At 37.9% G+C, this 23,874-nt stretch overlaps 1 protein-coding gene and 1 long non-coding RNA gene across 2 annotated transcripts in view; one reads left to right on the plus strand and one right to left on the minus strand.

The window, feature by feature from the left end:
* COG5 (component of oligomeric golgi complex 5) overlaps positions 1 to 23,874 on the plus strand; it is a 174,040-nt gene that overhangs the window by 53,809 nt on the left and 96,357 nt on the right. The window contains exon 7 of the mRNA XM_053943076.1: positions 18,661 to 18,791. Within this exon, the coding sequence (XP_053799051.1) occupies positions 18,661 to 18,791 (131 nt within the window). The remainder of the gene's footprint in view (positions 1 to 18,660; positions 18,792 to 23,874) is intronic.
* LOC128788198 (uncharacterized) lies at positions 9,094 to 10,802 on the minus strand. Its single transcript, XR_008430987.1, has 3 exons — positions 10,722 to 10,802; positions 9,321 to 9,349; positions 9,094 to 9,233 (listed from the first exon to the last, which is right to left on the minus strand). It is a non-coding gene; the product is annotated as an uncharacterized LOC128788198 (long non-coding RNA).

The raw sequence follows: 23,874 nt of genomic DNA on the forward strand, positions 1-23,874 counted from the left end.
GTGTCAGGTATTGTTCAGTAGTTTATTTGGAGGTTTTGTTGGTTTTCTTCTGTTTCTTTGTTTGCTTGTTTACTCTGAAAACTGGGGAAATATTAATTCACAGCAGAGCAGTTTCATCGCAGTGTGAGCAGTGCTGAAGATCAGCTTGCTTATAATAGACTTTGCTGAGCAGCAGCCCGTGCACTGCTGTGTGACAGCATCATTCTTAATTCTCAGCTCTCTGTGTGCCTGCCGGTGCGTGCTCGGGGCGCCGGCTGCAAATCCAAGCGAGTGCCTCTTGCAGAGCCTCGCGCTGCAGTGCCCTGGCCTTGTGCTCTTTCGGTGCTCAGGTGCCTGGGTGGCTTCGGTCTGGGCTGCACTGCAGAAGTTTTGCTGTCACGGCTCTTCCAGATACTCCTTTCAGCACACGTGTAATGGTGTAAATGCATTTTTGCCAAGTCAGGCTAAGTTAGCTCTGGAGTGAAATGGGATACATTGCACCAGCAAAAGCCCTTTTCCACACTTAGGCTTTTTTTGGCATAAAAATGCTGTAGACCTTTCACTTCATCCCAGGATGGTGCACTAAGAAAAATTCCTTATCTAGAGCTGGACTTAATATGTATTAAGAATAGAATATAGAATCAACGTTGTTACACTTTAGTAAGCAAAGCTAGTGAAAAATACTGGGTGAGTCATGATGAATACTGTGAGGCTTTTTTTTCTATCCCCCTTTTTTGTCCTCAAAACAATTTGATGGGGCTGGTTTAACAGATGGGCAGGAAACCTATCACTGTGTGTTGGAAAACCGTTTCCAGATGAAGAACAGTTTTCTTAAGTCATTTGCACTCTTTTTTCTTTGTTCAACATTGACTGAACTAGTCAAAACATTTTAAGCACATTAAGCAATAACATACTAAGTAAGTCTATAAAATAATTAAGTTGGAACTAGAAACTAAGAGTTCTTAGAAATATTTACATTAATATTTGACTTAGTATAAATCTTACAATAACTACTTCTGTATCTTCTAGGAACCTTGTGCTGTAGATAAAGAAAATGTTTGTTAGGGTTGATGTGCTGTTTCATACTGAAATATTTAGGATTATCTGGTAAATTTATTTCTGAATCCACAAAGAGCTGTGCTTTCCCTTTGTTGTAAATGCTCAGCTATGATGATGAAGTACAGGTTTATGTCTCTCCTTCCAGAAGAGCTTGTGTAGAGTTATTAAGGTGTTGCAGCACATTTTGTTTTTCATGGACTTTTTTTTTCAGTACCTTTTCTTGTACAGGAAATGCACAACCTTGCTGTACCTGAATTCAGGTAGAGGTTTAATGGTTCTTCCTGGTCTGTTTTGGTCCTGGTCACTGCTCTGAAGAACTTTTATGACTCTGCCCTCTACATGTTCTTTGGGAAGACCCAGACTTCTAAAATTTATGTAAGGTTAATAGTCTGCATAATTTTGCAGAGTATGAGCAAGTACTTGGCAGGAAGTGCCAAAAAGCTGTGGCAGATTTATGTTGTGCTCTGTAGTCTCAAACTGGGTTCAAAGGACACTGTTGATAACAGGTGACAAGTAATACACCATTAAATAGCTCTTCTGTGGTGGAGATGAGTCAGGTAGTTATAAATTTCTAAACACATTTGCAAAGCAGAATCCTTCTAACAAGAGATGTTTGGAAGTTTTCTGGATCTGCAATTTGGTGGAATGCTGGTTAAAAGGTGTATGCAGATTTGGGGTTCTTTTTTCCCCTGTCCTCACGGTGTGAAAGGGAATAGGAGAATCCTTTAATTTAATCCTCCAGTGTCCAGTAATTCTCAAGTCTCTTCAGTGTCTCCAGTATGTTTTACCTTACGTGAGAGAAATCTCTGATCTGCAGTTTTTTCCTCATTAAGATGCTCTCTGTCTTACCTCTGCCTGCAAGCTCTCGGTGCAGTTCTCACCCGTGAATCGTTTGATTCCTCTCAAGCCCTCGCTGGAGGGGAGCCAGCAGCAATCACTTTCAGGAAGAGGCAGTGAGAGAAGTGTAGCTGAAAAACAGCTCCTTAGCCTTTCTCCATAAAGCATGTCACCTGAAAGTGGGGATACTATAGCATCCTTTGTTACCAGGCCCAGGCTCTTCATACCATGCCCCTGTTATTTCAAAAAATACCTCTGAAGATCTATCTCAGCTGCTGCATGTTCTCTGGAAAGGGAAAGTCAGTACTTTGCCTCCATGACTGTATTGCTGGCTTGTGCAATATGAGATTGAAAAATCTCATCCTACTTTTATATATATCCATTTTTAGATGTTATTATCACAATAAAGTTTGAGAACCTGAACTTTATAGATCCTGTTTAGTTTTCAGGACACTGAAAATGTGGGAAGTGCAGAGCAAGAGTTCTGTAGAAGTTCAGGAATAAGTTCAGAGAAACAGTAAAACATGCATACCAATGTTTTTTGGAAACAGAAATATGCCATGGTTTCTTGAGGACTGACTCAGTTTTTAGCTCTTAACTCTATTGTTGATGATGCCTCCCTTTGTTGTTTTCTAGGGAAGGAAAGAGGGGTTAGATCCCTCTCTCCCCCTCTCCAAGTTCTGCCTCCTCTTTCCTGACTATGCACCATGTTTTCCAGTTTTACTTGGGGCAAAGGATGAGGGAGACTGAGACACACAGCAGCATGAGTGATTACTTGGAGAGTGAAGGTAGAAGGAAGAACATATGTTCAAATGTTACTTAGACTCCTCAAAGACATGATGCATGTAGAAGTATTCTGAAATGTTCTGCTTTATCAAGAACCAAGGGGATTTTTTTTCTTTTCCTGTTTTTTCTTTTCTCAGAAATGTACTTTTGGTGGTTTGTGTATTTTATTAACTTTAAATGATTCCCTCTGTCAGCCCACACAGACATCCCTCCTCTTAGTTGCTGCAGGGCCTTTGATACTCAATTTCGGTTTTTTTGCCTCATTCTATTCCTAAAATGAGAATTGTGTTCTACTTATTTTTACCCTTGCAACAGACTTCATACAGAATTTTGCCGTCATTTCTTGTAGCGTATGAACTTTGAGCAATTATTTTTAAATACTCACCCATCAACCCCTCTTCTATTTTCCTTTCTTCTTACACGTCACTACTTGTATATAACATGATGGAAAACTGGTATTTTCTAAATGAGCCAATGAAATTATTTTCCTATTTCCTGTTATCAAATACGAAATTTTATTATTGAAGCCTTATGTTCCTAAGGAGTGCTTTGTCTTACCTAGAATGACTTTGAAGACCTGTCTGATTTCCCCTTACTCCAGCAATTTGCCTTGATCCCTAACACTGCTCACTGAATTTAGATCAAACATAATTAACTTTGTGGTTGAAAATGAATCTTCAGGAGAGCTAGAAGATGAAACTTGGAGTTGTTGCTTTCTGAGAATGTTTGACATTTTGAATTCCAGTTTTCATCCAATTTGTGACAAATAGGCCTTACTTGCTTTTCCCTCTGAAATTATTCCATAACATAATATGACATAATCAAAATATATTTTTTCTTTAAAGAGGAAGCAATAGCTGCTTCCAAGCAGTTACTGAAATGTCTTATAAAATGCATTTAATTTTGAATTCTCATTTATGATAGCATAAATATGTGGATTTTTGAAGTCAATGCCTTGCAGAGACTATACTTTTCATTGTCAGATCACCTGTGTAAATCAAATGTAAAATCTGGAGCACTTGTACTCTTGTAGTCCCAGAGCTTTATTCCCTCTTCAGTGCTTGCTTTTGGAGAGTGAAGGAGCTGAGGTCCATGGGAGCTGTCCTGGCAGCCTGCTGGTGGCTGTGCTGGCCATCACAGGAGGAACCAGGGCTGCTGATCTGATGGGTGACTCTGCCTCTCAAAGGTTACTGCTAACATGAGCCTCTGCTAGGATCCTCTATTTCAACCAGTCCTAAAAAGCCATTTTATTTACAAATATGGTCTGTGTAATGTCTCCTGACATGCAGTCAGCTAATCCTGCCTTTTTAGTTACTTGCAATGACTTTAATTGAATCAGAAAACAGAAAGAACTGAAAAGTAGTGATGTAATAGGGTTCACATGGTGGGAGTAGCCCTGCTGCAAGCAGCAATTTGCAGTGGTTGTCACTGAGCTCTGTCCATTCTGCCATGCCGCAGGTCTTCTGTGATGCAAGTACCAAGACAGCCATGTTCTTTAAGATGTGCAGTAGCTGGAAGTTTTCAGTATTTCAGGCTCTCAAGCCTTGAAAAAAGCTTTTTGTACTGAGAATGATTGACTATGGTTGACCCCAGTGTGCTGCTGTGTCTTGCTGATTCTTTTGGAGTAGTTACACCTTACGGCCCTTCTGATACTTCCTGTTTGCCACTTTCTCACCATTTCAACAATCCAATAAGTACAGAAGCATCCAAAACCAAACTGCTTCCTCTTCTAAAGGGCACTGCAGTCAAGCCAGATTTCATACTGAGACTGAGACTGTCTACTGATGCCTCTGGCTGCTTTAGTGGAAGTTGGTTTTGTGGAGCCAGTATTCTGGAGCAACTCTTACTGCTCTTTACTTTCTGGGCATATCCAGCCACAAAAGCAAGGCAGCTTTCATGTGTCTCTGTGTGATGTACTTATGAATTTAGGACTTCTAACTTTTTCCTGACTGGCTGTTTCTTACTTTACTTTTATTAATTTTTTTTTTTAAGAGGGTCCAACACACAGAAAGTAAGTTGCAGCTGTACCTGAGGCACCCAAGACTTCATAAGTTTCTACAGATGTTCATCTTGCAATGTTTTCCTTGTGTATTTTTTTCTAACAGAAAAGTCTTTTTTCATATCCTTAATTTGCAAATAAAATGGCGAAGATCATAAAATCAATTAAGTGAATCAAAAGTTTTCCTTGATAGAATGGTCACAGACTTGTTTCTCTCAGTTGGTAGAACTTAGGACTTTTTCCATTGCTTGGTGTTTGGGGTCATTAAGTACTCAGAGGAGTCAGGCTCACGCTCAGCACTGTTACTGGCTTTGCTGTGGTTAGGGAGCGTGCCTGCTGTTCATCAGTAACTCTGTTGGGATTCTTGTGCCAGAGACATAGTTATGTAGTGTTAGGTAAATCCATTACTTGCTAACCCCAAGATTATCCAGTGAAGGAATACATGGCAAACGCTCCTGTGATATTGTGAGGGTGGAGATGTCACTCAGCTGTCAGTGGCAACCCCCTATAAGTGAGCTTAAAATGGCTGAGGGGCAATTATGATTGAGGTACATGGAATCATGAATGCTGCAAGAGGAGCAAAGGAACACAATGAACAGTCACCCTCTCCCATTACAAGCCCAAAAAAGCGCTGAATGAAACTGTCAGGTGGCAGGTACACAGACCAAAGTTGCTGCCCCATGCAGTGCATGTTTCAGTTGCCGTGGGGAGCAGTGATTCCTAAATGCTTCCATGAGTTCCAGGAGTTATTTTATAATTAATGGAAAAGAAACAGAAAGTGAGGATTATTGAACATAATAGTACCCACAATAGTTGTTGCTCATAATATTGCTAAACTGTGAACTGCTGCTCTGTGGAGCGTCTGGTTTCCAAGTTGTCCATGCTTTGTGCTCAGCACCCCGTGTTGGAAGGAGCTTGGAGCTTGGCAGGAGCCTGGCTAAGGAGCTGAGGGCAAAATCGAGTCATGGAAGCTAATAGGCAAGACCGCAGCTCGTTTAGCAGCTTCTCTCTTAGGATCTGTCAGTAGAGATTATATACTGCTTGCTGAGATATCACAGAGATACGTATTTGACAGTAATAAGTTTCACATATTAGAATTGCATGTGTTGTCATGTTTCAAGTCAATACTCTTTGCTGCTGCTGCTTCTTGATTTTCAGAGTTTCAATAATGAATAGTTTTGAGTATATCAATATCATTAATTTTGAAGGCCCTTGACAATCTTCATTTAATTTTCTTCTGAAGTTATTTTCTGGTTTTGATTTTTTTTTCTTTTTTTTTTTTTTTCTTGGCAAAACACACTTTGTGGATGTTGGAAAAAGGTGAATCTTAATTGTGATGCAATGTAATAATATCTTCGGGATTGGGTTCCTATTAGAAAGTTTAGTATATGCTACTGAAAAATTGGTTTTTCCCTGTTTTTTTTTTTTTTTTTCTTTTCTCCTGAAGGAAAAGGTGTTTAATTTCAAAAGTATTAATGTTTTAGAGAAGATTCTGTTTCTTTCCTGATCTTGAAATTATTCATAACTAACAGCAGTAAATGTCACAAATTATGCTTTGTAAGGGTTGAGAAGAATTTATCACACTAAATATTATTTAAAATTAGAACTGTAATAAAAATTATGATAGAATCAGAAGAGTACACAATGCATCTGTATGTTTTCTCAATTTTATTTTTAAGTATTAAATTGCTAAACATATTTTATTCTTCAAGCAGCACATATTTTGTCCATTCAACTCTTTTGTGTTAATTATTAGATACAGTTGGCTGACAGATGTAGGTAATAAGAAGTGGCTCATAGATAATTATGAAATTCTACAAAGAAAATATCCGCATTATTTATTTAATAACAGTTACTTGCTAAATTAAATGTTTTCACCCATCTGTTAACAATTTATGCCTTTAATGACTGAAAGACTTGCCTGAACTTATTGTTTGCTTCCTTGGATATGCAAACTTTAAAAAAAAGGGATTTATATTTTTAGCATTTAGCTCATTTCTTTGAACTCGGCTACAATAGATACTGATTTTTAATTTTATGTCTCTGTGACATTAATGATAGTAGAAATCAAATGTGTCATCAGTACTGTATTAGAGAAGACTTAGCTTTTCGTTTTTATCCATTTTGAAATAATAGAATAAAAACAGTGGCTTCTCTCTCTGTTTACACTGATATTTAGTCATTTTGAGAAGACAAGTACATTTCTGTGAAATCTTAATCTATGGTAATTTTAAACCTTCATACATGCATGTGATTCCTAATTTTAACTCTGTGTGGTTTTTGTAGAAAATCATGGTCAGTGTACATGGAAGACTAATAGTGATGGATCATACTATTTTTCTAGGTTGCCAAAGAACTTTCACAGGTAGCAGAAAAGGTATGTGCCACAGCTGTGTAATGCCAGTCCTGGAGTGTGCTGTAGGTGATTGTTCCCTTTTGTTCTGTGTTTGAGGAGCAGCTGTGCAGGTGGGCTGCTCCAATTCCCTTCCAGTGGTGTTTGCAGCTGGGCGATGATTTGAGTGTGTGATGTGTAGGGATTGGAGGCTGTGGTGAACGCTGTGGAGCAGCTCGTGTGGGGTAGGTTGGGAGGGATGTGACATTTCCTTCACCTTTCTAGTGTTCATGTTAGAGCAGGTACAGCTAAGCATTACAGTAAGTGCTAAGGGTGAGAGTAATAGTTTATAAATTTCTATCTAGATAACTTTTATCAAGTTGCAATGAATATTGTAGAGGGGACAAGAAAGGTTTTAAAACTTTTTTTTATTTCACTATACAAATTGTACAAAATAGAAGGTATTAAAGAATCTTCAGAGGCAACTGATGTTGGTCTGTGTTGCGGTTAAATACTATTCCAGTTGAATGGTCAAAAGACAGGCATCTGTGCAGGCTAACTTCAAATGCAAGTGTCAGAATATGAACACTGTTAGGTTCAGTTTGGCTTTCAAACTGCATTCTTTTCTTGCCTATTTTTTTTAGTACTGTTGCTAAGTTTTATTATCGCTAGAAGAACTGGCAAGAATTCTGGCAGACTGGGCAGTTTTCTGCCATAGGCTGATCTCTAAATTTCAAAAAAGATTTTGCTGTAGGAGATAAGATATATTTCAAGAGGTTTTAAAATTTTGCTGTTACGTTCAAGTTGTCTACAGAAACACTCTGTATAACGCAAGGTTCATTTTGTTCTCCTACAAAGTATCTGAGGTACATAAAACCTGTGTGATTTATAACCTATGCAACATGTGTTGACTCTAAAGACGATAAAAACAGGTAAATCTGCAGCCAGTTGCAGGAAGTTATTAATGATATGACAGGTGAGGGGTGGGAGGAACTAAGTATGCATTTACTGAAGGCAAAAATTACATATATTCTAGAGTACTGAGGGAGTTAACATAGCTGTTACTAAAGAAAACGCAGTTCTGCTTTTGCAGAAGTGTTTTCCTGAAGGTGTAAGTATGAAAGGGTGAATAGTGGGTGTTGAAAAGAGGCAGGAGAGACCCATAAGAAGAGAGGAATATGAAAGAAATATTTGCAGCTTTTATATATGTAGTAAAGAAAAAAAGTAGTATTTCCCCTTATGCAGGGGCCAAGATAGCATGAGTTTTTTTCTTACTTTGAATGTATAGCTCTGTAGCACTACTGATTCTAAAGTGTCTCCTGGCATTTACAAGTGTATGTTAGAAATTACATGTGTTCTCTCATGGGCAATCTGTATTTTTGGATACACATATTAGTGCAAAAATAATGATATAAACTCAAAAAACATAGGCTATATCTCACCAAAAAGAAAAAAAATTAATGCAAACTCATTAGTTCAGGATGGTAATTGTAGACTTGTAGACCTGTAAGTCTGTAGCTGTTCATGTATGCCTTTATCCCGGTGTAAAGTATTCAAAAATTAGGTTAATAGCCATTGACATCATTAATTAAAACTCAGAAATGAACCAAAATCTCCCCTGCCCTCCTTCGAAGGCAGTGATTCAGCGAAGAGTCAGCCATCTTTGCCTTCTCCGCAACTGGTGGGATGTTTGAAAGAAGTTATTTCTGACTAAGGTTCTTGAGACACATCATCATTTTCCTTCATTTTCTTTTATCATGGCATGGTCTATTGCTACATGGGATAGTACTGATGGAAACTGAATCATCGCACGTTTACATAATGCTCTATATTGAGGAATTCTACTTAGCTATTGAACGATAATGAATTAATAAGATGTAAAAGCTGCCTGCTGTTTTCAGGCCAACGTGTAAATTTAGGTTATATTTTGCATCTCTCTGCTCATAACTATTTTGCTGGCTTTCATGGCTTTAGTTGCGACGCTAACTTAGGCAAACAAAAGACAGCCAAAGTCACATACCGTCATTTAGGTGAGTCCTTATCTCAATTTCCTAGTTCAGAAAAGAGATGGTTTATTTCATCCACTCCATTTGGCATAATTCTTTTACATGTGTTTATGGTGCAGTTGCAATATATTTTCAATGCAATTATCTCTGATAAATATGAGAGTACATTCTTTTCATCCTGCTTCATTTTATGTACTGATATGAGGCTCCATTTCAAGGGCTGCTTTTTGTTCACCTGTTGAGATTTCAAGAAATATTTTCAAGACAGTAAAAATCCTGATTACTGTCTCCATTAAATTTATTAAAAACAAGCTTTAATCACCTCTTTGTTTTCCAGTTTTGGATGCTCTCCTGAAATATGAGCACAAATGAGCATTACCATTGGCCTTGTTAATGAACAAGCAGTGCAAAGTTGTGGACTTAGATGGGGAGGAAGTTGTCAAGGTGGAAAGCATATGGTGGCACTAAATTACTCTTACAGATTAATAAAACCAAATTGTATGAACGACTCTGTAGTTTTATCCTTTCACTACATTCCTTCATAATTTTCTGTCTGTTATTTTTCATCATTCCGTTATTCTCAACTCTTTGAAGCTGAAGTTCATTTGTTCTGTAATGCCCCACTTGGGCTACATCTCTCTCCTGTTCCATATTCTACCTTTCTGTCCCCCTTTCTGTTTTTGCCTCTTTCACACATGCTGTACATTTGCTTTGCATCTGTGATGCTATGAAGTCTGTTCAAAACCGAAATAGGACAACTAGATTTTTACTGGCAACATATTTTATTTTTACTTTGCTCCAAAAAAAGACCAAGAGGAGTACTGACTTGTAGAGGTATTATTGCATTGTTGCCAGAATAAATTTAATTTTGAAAGTCCATTTTGAAATTTTCTTTTGAGTATTTTCTGATTTCTAGGCCATAGCTACGATACAATACTAAGGGTGAAGTTGGTTTCAGTTCCACTCAAGTACTATTGATGAATGGCATGGATGTTACAGTTCTTCATGCGTATTTTATCACAGAGAATTTAGAAAAAAATGCAGTTTTCGTTACTGAAAATGTTTTGGGAGCTCTTGAGGGAGTTTTCTCAAACCAGCCTGTTTTAAGAAGCTTACGGTGATTTTTAGAGTTCTAGATCCTAATGTTCCACTGTTTCAATTTTAATTATATTAAAATACAATGTGTACATTCCTGCAGATTAATATCCTCCATGGGTAAGGTGTATGGAACCATAAGTACAGCATTCTGCCCCCATGTCTAACTAGAATTTCTCATGCTGTAGCCTGTATCTCTTGTGCACCGCTGAGGAAGGCCTGTCTGTCAGGCAGCAGAAGATGCAGTTAGATCTCTTCTTAACCATTTCTGTTCAAGGTTAGCAGACTCAGTTCTCTCAGCCTCTCCTTACACTCACATGCTTCAGTCCCCTGTCGTGGTGGTTCCCTATTGGACTCATTTGTCAATGCCTCTGTTTTCTTGGGAGGCATGGAGTACAATGGCCTTACAAGTGCCAAATAATAATAATGACTTCCCTCAACCTGCTGGGGTACACCCAGTCTGAGTGGCAGTGCGTCAGAACCCCTAATCTGAACCCAAACCCAGGATGCAACAAGTCCGGTACGCAGCCGGCAGCCTCTCCCACAAGGATGTACTGCTGGTTTAAGTTAAATTTTCCGTCCACTGGGTCTCTTTCTGAAAGCTTCTTTCCAGCCAGTGAGCACCCACCTGCTTGTGTGGACAGGGCTGTGCCATCCCAGGTGAACAGGGCTTAACTCACTTTTGTTGACCTTCATGATGGTTTTTTTCTGTCCTTACCTGAAGGTTGCTATGGTTCTTCAGAATGGCAGCCCCGCGCTCCAGGGCGCTGAGCACTTCCTCAAATTGCTATCACCCATAAGCTCACAGAGGGTTAATTCTGTCCTGTCACCCAGGTTACTAACAATGGCATTAAGCAGCCACCAGCTGGATGTGGGGCTGCTGCCTGCTCCCCTTGGAGGGCACAAAAGAAAGTAGCAGGTTTAGTAGGTCGTGGTGAAGTAAGGTTGTGAGTCTGTATTCAAGGGTGAGGGGGAGGGATGGGGGAGATCTAATGGTGCGTGGGAGGGGGAACCTTAAAGGAGTTCAACAACTCTTGCTTTAGGCCTAAGTGAGTGTGGGAGTTGTGTGGTATAACTTGTGATTAGACCTAAGTAGTGTTTGTCTTGGTGTGTTAAGCTATTTTTTGAATCATGGCATTTTCACAGGAATGTCTCCAAAATTTGGTGCTCATTGTTAAGTCAGTGATGATGATAAAAATAGATATCAAACTCATTTCCATCAGTTCTAGATCCTGCGTGGCATCTGATTTCCAGCCCAGAGAGCAGTAGGAATTAACTCTTCCATCAAGACAACTTAAATGCAGCTTTAATTTAATTTAAAAATAGCTAGTCAGTCTTCCTCCCTGCTCCCCCATAATTGTTCTCAATTCAGGGTGTGTGTTTTTTTATATTTTTGCAGGCAGTATGGAGAGAAGCAGCAGGCTTCCTCTGTAGATAGGATTGGACATAGATGATTATTAAAGCACTAGTAAATATTTTAACATAAACCATATTCTGTTAAAAAAACACGAACAATCTTATGGAGGAAACAAAGCTGATCCCAAGTGCAGGATGACAATTTATTCTTTCTTATTCCAACCTGCCTTTACACTTAAAACTTTTCCCTTTGTTTTTACATGCTAGAAAATGTTCAATTTTTTCATACCTACATGGTCTCTGAATTCTAGTGTTGAATTCTCAGTGTTCTTCTGAAGTAAAGCTTTGATCAGGTAAGATGATGCTCCATCATTGGAAGTGTTCGAGGTCAGGCTTAACAGGGCTTTGTGCAACATGACAGCATGGAATGTGCCCCTGCCCATGCAGAGGGGTTGGACTATGTTTTCCTTAAAGGCCCCTTCTGACCAAACCATTCTGTAATAATATAACCTACATGACAGGTCTGTTTTACAGTACAAGATAATTGTGTTTAAATGAGCATTTAAAGTTTTGCTTTCTTTGACTTGTGTGCTTTTCACCAGTTTGTTTTTGGTACTGTTGACCTGATTTCTTTAAAATTAAACCAGTCTTGGATTGAAATGAAGAGCTGAGAAGTGCTTTGCTTTGTTTTTATTTTTCATTTTCCCCTTCACTAGAGACATCTAGCAGAGACTATAACTGGTTGTCTAATATTTCCTTTTCTGGACTTAAACAGAAAGAGTGTGTTAATGTGCTGTCTGAGAAAACAAACAAAGACAGAGCCAAGGGGCCCCACTCAGTTTCTGTCTCCAGCAGGACAGTTTTCACTCACTTAATGTTGCTCAAACAGCTAAAAACTGAAATCTTATGTATTATGCATACAAGTTGTTAATTTTTAAGATGGTAGAAATTGCTTAAATAAGGACCAGATTTCATAGGAACTTGATGGCACTCCAGTGACACAGACAGATTTTATTCTCTGTTGTTTCACTGAAGAAACGTTGGCAGGAATTTTGCCGTATAGGAAAAGAAAGAGTTTTGTAACTAACTGGCATTTTAATAAAATATTTTTTTCTTCCTCTTTAATAATGAATTAATAATACCTGCAGGAAAAAAAAACCTCAAAATCAATAATTTAATATTCAAAATTAATAATTTTAAAAGTATATTCCAAATACATGACATTGTGTATGGCACCTAGTATAGACCAATTACATCCTTATTTTGAACACTTTACAAGGCATTGTAATCTATGAAGTTTTGATAAGAATTAACACCTTTTTCTGAAGAGCTCAAGTTGCATAAGATAGCTGTAAGATGTTGTTTAATAGCAGCAGTAGTGGAATCGCTTTCACTTGATTTAAATGCTTAATATGAGGCTTGCTTCAGCAAGTACTTTGGTGCCTGGTGCAGAGTGTTGGACAGTCATTTCTGCTTAAGTGGAGAATTAGTCTGATTAAAACAGAACAGAAGCAAAGGTTCTTTTTGGAGGCATCAGCTTCTAGTTTGAACACTTAGAAATTTGCCTGCTCTTGCTATTCCCCACCTGCTCTATATGCATCAATTGTGTGGCAAATTTAAGTGTCTCCAAGCAGCAGACCTCTGTTTTTTAAGGTAGGGTATTTGCTTATTTCACCTTGAGACTAGAGATATAATGTAAAACCCTAGGTTGCTTTCATCAAAGGGTGAGCATTGGTCTTCTCCTGAGCTATTGGGATCTCAGGCTGTCTTTTCAGGGCTTTGATTTTAAATTAGCTGCATTGACCAAAACAAACCAATTGACATATTTTGGCCAAGCAGCATCCTGGGTTGTTGGTTCAGATACAGGTGAAGCAAACAGGATGTCCTTCCTGTCCAGTAGCTACTGCTGTAACTAACATTTCAGTTAAGACCATGGAAGATAACAGAAACAAATATTGCCAATAGCAGTTTAGCTTCAGCTTCATAAACATCTTCTACCAATGCACACATGAGTCTCCTGTAATAGTTCTTGATAAATCATGGAGTCTCTCTTCTTCTGCATACTTAAATCCCAGCAGAACTCTTGGGTATCATTTAAACCTGTTGACTTTTTAGAATTTAAATTAGTAACTTCTTCAAAAATTGTAATTTTTCTTCACTATGGAAAAATAGCAGTATATTCTTAGGGTACAGATATTGCCAACATTATCTGCAAGACTGCAGAATCAAGTAAAACAAATGACCAATGCAGGAGAAATACACCTCAAACCTTCCTCAAACAGGGAAACAAAGATCTGTGATTTTATCATTCTATGATTTTATTTAAAATTTCAGGAATGGGTTATTTTCCATTAATACCCTCTCCCCCCATTCCCAATCTCCCATGGAACACCTCTTAATTTGTCATTGGATTCTTGCATTTGAGGGGAGTTACATGTCTGCAGACCTTAGGTGTTCGCTTCTGGGGAATCCACTTTGGATGTTCTAATTTCCTCTTTTGCACCTCTTTATTAGTGTCACTGAGGTTGGTTCTCAGAGCACAGAAGGGTTTCTCTTTTGACTCAAGTAGCCTCTTGAGTCATGCAGCTTAATCACATGGGTTTATTACTGTCTTTTGTTTTCCGCTTTGCTAGTGCACCTGATTGTTCTCAGTAGTCTTCTGCTGATTCTCTAATTTCTAGCAAAAGCTCAGAATCAGTTCAGTCTATATAAAGAATGTAATACAGTTTTTGTGGAGCTCCTAAGGGTGCTAGCATCATAGTTATCTCTGTTCCAAAACATATTTCAATGCTTACAGAAAGTTGCAATTTCTAATCTTGATCCTGTATTATCACAAAGAATATTTGAGGTTAAAAAATGAGATCACATAATAGAAAGAATCTGTGTTGGTGAGTCATTTGAGCAACTGTGTTGCTCAAAGTACTGTTTTTCTGTCTAATGTTCTATCTGCATATTGGATTTGTCTGTCTATGAAACTCCTCTTACATAACTATCTGGGAAATACTATTTTTAAAAAATGCGTTTTCAAGCAGCATCTTAACCAGTAGATTAGAAAAGTTGTTCAAGTTCAGTAAATCAAGAAAATTTTGTACTGTAGTGACAAAAATAGTTGTTTTATTAAAAATAGGAAGTGCTAACCCTTTGGTAGGCTGAAGTAGATTATATGTGTCACTTATTGCTAGGTCTTAGAGTGTATTGTGCCTTGACATACAGTATTTTGTTCAAGAAAATGTTTCAGTAGCCAGTCTGTATTTAAAGTTCTTAGCAAGTAAGTTCCACCTGTGCTTTCCAAGTTTAATAGGGTGTGATAAGAAGGGAAGCAATACCAATACCCTATGAGAGATTTAAGTATTTGCCTTTATGTCCTCAAATCTATATAAAGAGGTAGAATTAACAGAGGGATGAGAGGTACAGGAATGGTTATAGGACTGTACCTCCCTCCACTAATTTGCTCCCTGGCTGTGCTGAGAAGTGGCTGGAGCAGCCTGTGGTGCTGCTGAGAGTCTTGGTGGCTGCTCCAGCCCTGGCATATGGTGGTACAAGATACTAGATTCTAATTTGTTAAAAACACAAATCTTCCCAAAGATAACAAAATGTTATATATGCACCTTTAAAATCTCTTAAGGGAGAGATGTCAGTCATAAATACATGCTCACTAAGTCTTTTACAATTATTACAGTAATAGTTTTACTGCAGAGCTTTAAGGTTAAAGCTGATGGAGAGCTGACATGCTTTAAACTGGACACCAGTCTCCAGAATCTGTGCTAGCTGAGGGGTGAGCCATTGTTTCTGGTTAATTCCTGATGAGAAGACACAAGTACCTTACAGCCCATGTCCCACTCACCTCTGAGCGTGACCAGTATTATTGACTGACTTTGCATAGCAAGAAATAGAAAAATGATCACATGAGTAAGCGCCTGAAACAAAATCCTATGTTGGCTACTCCCTGAGTTAATAACCAATAGCTTTTTTGTTGTATTCACTTGACAGAGTCTCTTTACTAACTAAAACTGCCTGGTTGGAATGTGTGAGTTCCTCTGCAATGTATTAAATAAATCAGATCTTAAATGCACAGGTATTCTGGGCATGATCTGGCTGCTCCTATGTCAACTGTCCTTCTGCTTGGTTTCATTGTGCTGTCCAGGGTAGCAACATCACTGTTGAGAGCACACAAGTGTAGAGATTTCTAATATTACGTTATCTGTATAGATGACAAAAACTATCAAAAGGCACATAGCCTGCCTGTGTTACAGCTTCTGTTCTCACATAAGAATGGCAGGAAAGCACTTGCAGGTGTTTCTGACATAGACCTGCTGTCCTTATGAAAACTGCTTTTCTTCTGAAGACCGAGTAATTTCTAGAGCTTCCTTACTGTTAGAATAGCAACTAGGAGCATCTACAATAGTAGCCACTGAACCTACAGGAAGGCTCACTGTATTGAAGTCCTGCTGAAATGCATTGTCCTAAGATGTTTTGTTAGGATTGCAGAAAATTTGGAGCAAAGTTGCAGATTTTAACAGATTGGCAGGAGGTGGCTGCCAGTCAGAGATACAGATGGAGGTATTTGGAGAAGCCAAAGCAGCATGGTCTTTCTGTTCTTTTCTTAAAACCATCAGAAGGATTAGATTTTTAGCACGTGAAGTGACTTAATTTAGATTTTGAGATAAAACACAGCAGGAAGAAATGGTATCTTTTTCTGTGGATTTAGGAGATAATAACCATATTTTAATTTTGTTTTGTTTAGGCAGCCTGGGCTTCCAGATTATGACTTTATGCCATAAGTGAACTACACAGCAGTTTTTGTATTTGTGGTATATATATAAATATTTGGTAATATTTGCACCTTTTTTAATCTCATGTTGCCAAAAAACTTCTTCAGAGTTTACTATAGCAGTAGAGTGAATCTGTGGTAGTGTTTTCCTCCTTTTTTTTTCTGTGCAGCTAAAAGAAAGGGGTCAGAAGATTAGCCCTCACATTCAAGACACTTGCTCATTGGAACTTGTTGGGAGCTCAGTATTAGTTTTAATGCATTCGTATACCAGACCAGCTGCGGAGATGCAGCTTAGTCACAGCAGAAAGTTGCAGGGAAATAAGGGGTAAGTGTGGCTGCTCTGGCCCGTTGCAAAAGCAGCTCTGCAAACACACCAGCACACAGGGCTTCATGAATTGCCTGTGCTGTCCTACTGCTCAGCTGACCTTTGACCCCTCTGATCCATTTTTAAACAAATGAGTGCAGGGAAAAGCGTGGCGTCGCATTCTTTTCCCCAGTCCCGGGCAGCTCTGGAGAGCCCGGCTAAAGGCGCTGCTTCTCGGTGGGACCGAGGCTGCCGCGCGGCCCGGGCGCTGTAGCGTTCAGTGCACCGGCGGGGGCCGGCCACGCTCTGTAACCGGCGCTGGGGCGAGGCAAAGAGGCGAAGGAAGGCACACCCTGTCCTGCAGGTTGGCTGGAGAAGGTTTATTGTTGCGTGGGGCTGCGATGGAGAGCAGTGTCTGCCCCCAGCGCCCACATGGACAAAATGGCGGGGAACAAAGGGGCAGGGGTTTTATAGGGGGCGGGGCTGATGAGGGAGGAAGCCCCCCTCGCCCAATGGGGACAGGCAACGTGTGGGTGACGTGGACCACGGCAACCAATGGGGACACGACAGGGGTATGCACAGGGCTCCGGGACAAATAGGGAATGCAGGGATGGGGTAACAGACACAGAACTCTCAGGAGTGGATAGGGGGATGACCTCAAGACTGGCATGGGGATGCTCCAGTGGTAAGTGACCTGGAGTGGACCACCGTGGGGGGAACATCGGGGTACACAGGGGTACACAGAACTGGCTAACTAACATATATCAGAACCCCTAACTAAAACCCAGCCCGGGATGCAAGAGAAAAGCATTTGCAGGCCTATTCTTAGTAGACTAAAACCTATTTGACATACTGTGCCATTAAGGGAGATGATTTCCTTTATGCCTTTACTAAGCTTTATGCAGTATTTCAGTTAGCTTTTTGTTTCAACTTCTTATATGGTATTTTTCATGTGCAGGTATACAGGGATGTTCTCTACATAGCTGAGAAATGATTCACTTGGAATGTTGTGTTCAGTTGTGAACATGTGATTGCTGAAATTAATCTGAGAGTTAGATTAGTTCATTGTGAATAAACAAAAAAATATGGCTACTAAAGTAAAAGGTTATTAGGCAAAGATGTAAAAGTTCAGTTAGCTTAGTTAAAATGTTTAAGTCTTTGCCTTAATAAACTTACTGTGAGGACTAAAATGAAGATAACTTTATTAGGAAGTCATAGAGGACTGGTTGTAAATGGAAATAGTGGAACATCATCTTATGAAGGGAGAATCTGATACTGTGTGAAATGCCTTGGTCATTATTTTGTTAGTTTTATTTGATCTTTCCAAAAAAGCAGTGCAAAACCTGCTCCATTAAACAAAATGTTGAAAACTGTGTAAATGAGAGAAGTCTTGCATTATCTTGGTGATAAATAGTAGTGTAAAGATGAAGGCTACCTGGTCATGGAGAATTAGATAAATTTAAATCCAGAAAGATAAAAAAGGATGAAAAAAAATCATTGAGAAAAGCTGAATTTGAATAGATTTTATTGCTGCAGTTGCCAGTCCAGCCCAGTAATCTCTAGCTACCTGGCTGATGGTGCTTTCCACAATAGTAAAAATTTTTGTGATGATTCTGTAATTAAAAAGGGAAAAAAAAATTCTTTTATCTTCTTTTTGTACCATTCTTTTATCTTTGATCCCAAATGTTTAGTAGTGCAATTTAAATATATGAAGTATAATTTGAGCCTTTTAATGCATCTTTAATTTCAGATCTTGGAGCAAATTACACTTATTTGAACATCTGGTTAGACAAGTTTAATGATCTACTTAATTCTTTGGGACAAAGATAGGACTTCTTGCCCCTTTTTGACCCGTGATTCTGATTCTGCAGTTCCTAGAACTCTTCAGCAGTCTCTGGGTGTAGAGAAGTGCGTTGAAGTAAATGCAATATTGAAGTATTCGATATCCAGGTTTTCTTAAGTAATAATCCTCTGATTTTCAGTTTTTCTGATATAAGATATTGCTTTGATGTACTGTATTGTCAAATGTATACAAGAATGTCCCTTGGAATTAACTGTAACTTTGAAATGTTTTAACATGCTTAAAATGTTCCATTATCCTATGTCATGCTTATCAATGTTTTGTTGCTTTTATAGATTATCTTTCCCAAGGGATAGATCTGTCTGGAATAGAAGTGATTGAAAATGACCTGCTTTTTATTGCAAGAGCTCGTCTTGAGGTGGAAAACCAGGCTAAAAGGTTGCTTGAGCAAGGTGTGGAAACTCAGGTAAAACTTTGTTCTTGACTTCCTTTCGAAAGTAAAGTGTAAAAGAATTTGAGCTTGATTTCTTTTGCTTTATGTAGCACTGTCTAGCATCGATTAAACAAAAAAAAGTCCTATGTGAGAAATTTTCAGACATGACTATATTCAAATAAATTGACAAAACTGGTCTTGTACAGTATTTGCAAGAATAAAATTTTGCAGGATCTGACCCTGTAATTTGGAAGAAAGTAGATAAACCGTAAACACTGTCATAAAAGCTTGATGCATTCAACACCATATACAGCACTGCCAATGTTGCCAAGCTTTATAGAGAAATATGAGAAATGCAGTTTCTTAAAACTGTAAGAAGATTTCTGCATTTTAGCCATGCAGAAATATATTGAAAAGATTTGAAAGATTTGCATTAAAACTTCAAAGAGCAGTTTAAACTTTGAGGTAAATATTCACTGTAGGTAAATAAAAATGAATATGTATAATTACAATCATTCATATTAAATATAATCATTGACATCTTAATAACTTGGCTACATCTATTAACTATTAGCAATATCTTTACTGCTGTTTTCTTGCCTTTGTAAAATTTAGTGTTCCTTTGTCTATACTTTTTAATATTCTTCAAAAACAAAAATATTTTAAATCCTCATTACCAGAGTGAGAGGAGGTACAAGTTTCTATCAAATTTGGATCTTAAATTAGAGAACAAAGAGGCTTTGAACAAGACAGTTTTATCCTGATTCTTACCAAGTGTTAAACTTCTCTCCAAGTCAGGATAGCATTTGTTTATACTGTTGTAGATTGACATGAAAATTGAATGTATACAGAATAGAAAACCTATTGAATAAATTGGCTTGATTAAACAATTGAGGATTAAAATTTTTTGGTATGTCTCAAACTTTTACTGTCATTTCAACTAATTTTTTGCAGTAAGAAGTCATGATTGTGGTAAATATCTTTTGACTATTTGTTGATAACAAAGTGGTAGGAAAAAAACACCCCATTATTCACTTGATTACGATTCCAGTGTTGAAACTTCTGGCTATTTGAGCATGCTGCCAAGCTGTGATTGCACTTTTTGCAAGCTATGAAGCATATAGGTTATTAAATAAAGATTGACGGAAGATGGGGCCTAAGAAAAAGCAAGTGGACATTTATTTTAAATGTAGCAAAAGTCTTCATCAGTATGAACTCATTCTAGTTTTTCATGTCAGATTTGACCTTCTCTGATAATTTTCTCTTCATATTAAGTACTAAAATGGAACTGACAAAGAAACCCTGGGGAAATCAATCCCACTCCACCTGAAAAATAGACAGATTTATTAGGTGTTCCAGGCTGTCTCCAGGTAATCAAGAGATTATTAAAGTATATGCCTGTTGTGCTTTAGCCAGGGGCCTGTTTGCAACAAATAGAGGAGTGTTTGGAAGAAAATTATTAGTGCTTAGTCATTTCAGAAATGGGGATGTTTTCATGAGGAGGTGTTGGGTTATGCATCACAGGTTTGTTCTTGGATATGATTTGTGAATTTAATGTTGAGAACAATAGTTTGCTTTAGAAAATACATACGCAGGCATTGTCCAAGAAATCTAAAATTTGAAATGTGACTAGTGAATAGCATGTCTTTGATTCCTGTTATTGTGTTTTATTGACAAGCTGATTTACATCTATACCTTCCAACCCTTGAAATTTCCTTAAAGAGGACATGGGACCTTCATCTTTTCTCCTGTATTAGGTACTAAAGAATTCCTCAGATGAACTGTCTTCCTGCCAGTACATATTCTGGTGACTGTCTGTACCTTTGAGAATAGTGCATCTGTATTTATCCAGGTGGTTCTTCAGTTATTTGATATTCATATTTGCAAATGCAGTTTTACTTTCCACCCTTGTTTTCATCTACTATGTAAATAGTAGAGATCAGTTGCCTACATAAGAGCAAGCTGTAGCACTTTTCAGCAACGCCTTAAGAGAAAAATTACCCTTATGTCTCATTTTAGAGTATTTTAGTGTCCACCTAGAAGAGAAGCAAGAAGTGGAAATACATTTTAAAAAGTAAGACTGGAAGTATTTATTTTTAAACAAAAGTCATTAGAATTTGGTGAATGTCTTCTAGAACTCAGCTTTTTTTTCAGAGATACTGCTAGAAGTTACTCTGACAAAAGAACAGAGCTAAAAAGTCTAAACTGCTCCATTTATTGTTTTTATCTATCTCCTTTGATTTGGATACAGACTATTTTTGTTATTTTGATTGTTTATTTAATGAAGTCACATGCTAGTGAGCTGTGCACAGATTCCCCCAAATAATGTCCAACAGTAGCACATGAAAGCAGATACTTAAACCCAAGTAATATATTGACTTTTTCTGTTCAGCATAATTCATGTTTTTATGGCATGTCCACCACCATGGTGTTTGTGTATTTCTCAGAAAAAATGAAATCTCTTCCCCCTTTGGAAATGTGGCATTAGCCATCGACTGCTTTAGAAGTGAAGCCTTCCACTCCTGTTCCTGGTGGAATTTTAAAGCTGCCGTCTGGGTATAAACTAGAAGTTTCTGGCAGTGTGTTAGACATAGCAGGCTCCCATAGGGCTGCAAACCACACTTGCCTTCCTAATCCTTTTAGAAAGAGAAAGGTCTCTTTGCTATTGTTGACAAAAGTAATACAAATAATAGCAAACCCGAGCACACGGGTACCAGTGGCTACAGGCAGGTTTTTTTATTGTTCTGTGTGCTTTGTTAGGTACTCCTAGTGTACGTAGCACAGATAGACAGTCTTTCATGACCCATAGAACAATTTAAAGAAAATGGATTCTAACCTTATCTTTGTTTCTGGTCCTTGCTAGCTTTCCTTCATACTGTAAGCAGGCTAATGGCAGATAGCATAGGAAGCAGGAAAGACTGCTTTAGCAGACATGTATCAAGAACTTGATTAAAAGCCACCCTTCTAACAGAAGGGCCAGCAATGTTTTCTGCTTTAAAATTTAAAAAAAGAGATATATCTGCATCTTTCAACAACCTGAAACATCCCCATCATTTATTTTGCTCCCATTAGACCCTAGGCTGAAGAATGTAGATTTGCTCTTGGTACCACTTCACCCCTGTTTTTAACAGCAATATTGTTAAAAACAGGGGTGAACAATAAGAAAATACTGGGGAAAAGAGAAATTTGTTAAGATTACCATAGCTCAGTTCCAGGTAGAGCAGTTTTTCCAGACACGGTTTTGTGTCTGCTGTATTTAAAAATGAGAAAACTTTATCCTGCTGTATATTGCCACTCTTGGTGTGGGATTTACAGTCAGGGATAAGCAAACTTAGCTCCACCTGGTAACGACAATATTGGTAGCTTGAGGAGCCAGGCCATGTGTGTGCAGAAAAGAGCTGCATTTCCATCTCCTCCATCCTCTTAAAAGGTAGCCTTAGTTCTGAGCTAGGTTCAGTGCTTTAAGCAGCAGCTGTGGGTCTCTGTGTAAGGAGGATGGATTTTTGCATGTGTGAAATACGTTAGGGACCTATGTTCTTGCTTGTGCCCTTACTGATACAAATTGTAATAATTAGGATAAAGGTTGTGAAGTATCAATGGTATCATTAAATGTTGATTAAAATATAGCAGGATGTGGTGTAGAAATGAGAGCAGAATTCAGATGGGTTTGCACTTTAAACAGTTTGTACTTTTGTGTGTTACAGAAACATTCAGTATATTTGGCCAGAGAATAAAAATTTTCCTTCCTTGTCTTCTGGAGGCATCTGTAGATATCTGACTAATTGACTAGTTTGTTTTTGTTGTTGTTGTTGTTGTTTTTGTTTTTGTTTTGTTTTTTTTGGGGGGGGTTTGTTGGTTGGTGAGTTTTTGGTTTGTTTTTTTTTAAATTTTCCTTTTAAATTAAAAATTTTTTTTTTAGGTTCCAGAGAAATTATGTGATGTTTTATTGCCCAGTTTCCCGTATATAAGGTGTGGACAAATCTACTTAACTGCCTAGTATGGTTCTGGAGAGAGTAAAATTCATTGATAATTCATTGAAATTGTTTTGGTGATCATGTAATGAAGTGTCCTAATCATGTTAGAGAAAGAAAGACATAGGTGTAAGCCTAGTAAGTATCCTTTGTTAAATTGGATGTGCTGGTTTTTTAAAAATACATAGATTTATTTTTTTCCAAAATGAAGAGCTTTGTTAATTATAACCTTGCAGAATAAAGAAGAGGGGAAAATAAAACAGAAATAAATCCTAAACTTCACTTCTGACACTTGTTCAAATGCTGGATTTTTATACACAGGATAAATAGGTAAACAGTATGATCCGAACAAAAATTTCTTAGTTATTCACAGTGTAACATCTTTCTACTGTTGTTATTTCGGGCATATTTGGGGGCATTTTGAATTTTCATATAGTAATTCATTGATAAGAATTTGTTTTGTGAATTATTCTGTTTTGCATTCTTTTTCATACTGAACCTGTCCTCCCAGTTGTCTCTGGAACAAGTACAGTTTTTTTTACATTAAAAAATTGCTCACTAGATGTATATACATAAGTGTTCTTGACTAATGCTGTTTAGTGCCTGAAAAAAGTGATGGGAGAATGAAGTGCCTGCATAATTAACCAGTTGTCTGGAGGTGATTATCCAGGAGTTGCTCAATTTATCTCAGTTCAGTCCCTAAGCTAGGTGCTTGTGTAGTACATCTTGCAGTGTTATGGCAAAATTGGTGAAATTAATATGAGATCTCTCGTAGACCAGCATTTAATCTCCTGTCAAGGATCTCTAATAGGTCTTGTTTCTTATTCCCCAAGGGTTTTGAGGGGAATGTATGTACATAATTGACCAGTTATCATCACTTAGACACAATCATCAAGAAGTTGCAGAATTTATTTCATTTCAGGGCCCTCTGAGCTGAGTGTTTATCTACCACAGCTGCAGGGTTATGGCAAAATTGGTGAAATTATTCTTAAATCAGTCATAGGTCAGTGTTCAATCTAATGTCAAGGATCTTAAGCAATATGTGCACTTACTATCTGTGGCAGCATTTGCAAATGCACTTCAAGATGTTTGAGATATTCAGATACTAAGAATGGTTGGTATTGGGCTCCAGTTTTCACTTTTTT

Source organism: Vidua chalybeata, chromosome 5 (assembly GCF_026979565.1).
Source record: "Vidua chalybeata isolate OUT-0048 chromosome 5, bVidCha1 merged haplotype, whole genome shotgun sequence".
Classification (NCBI taxonomy): domain Eukaryota; kingdom Metazoa; phylum Chordata; class Aves; order Passeriformes; family Viduidae; genus Vidua; species Vidua chalybeata.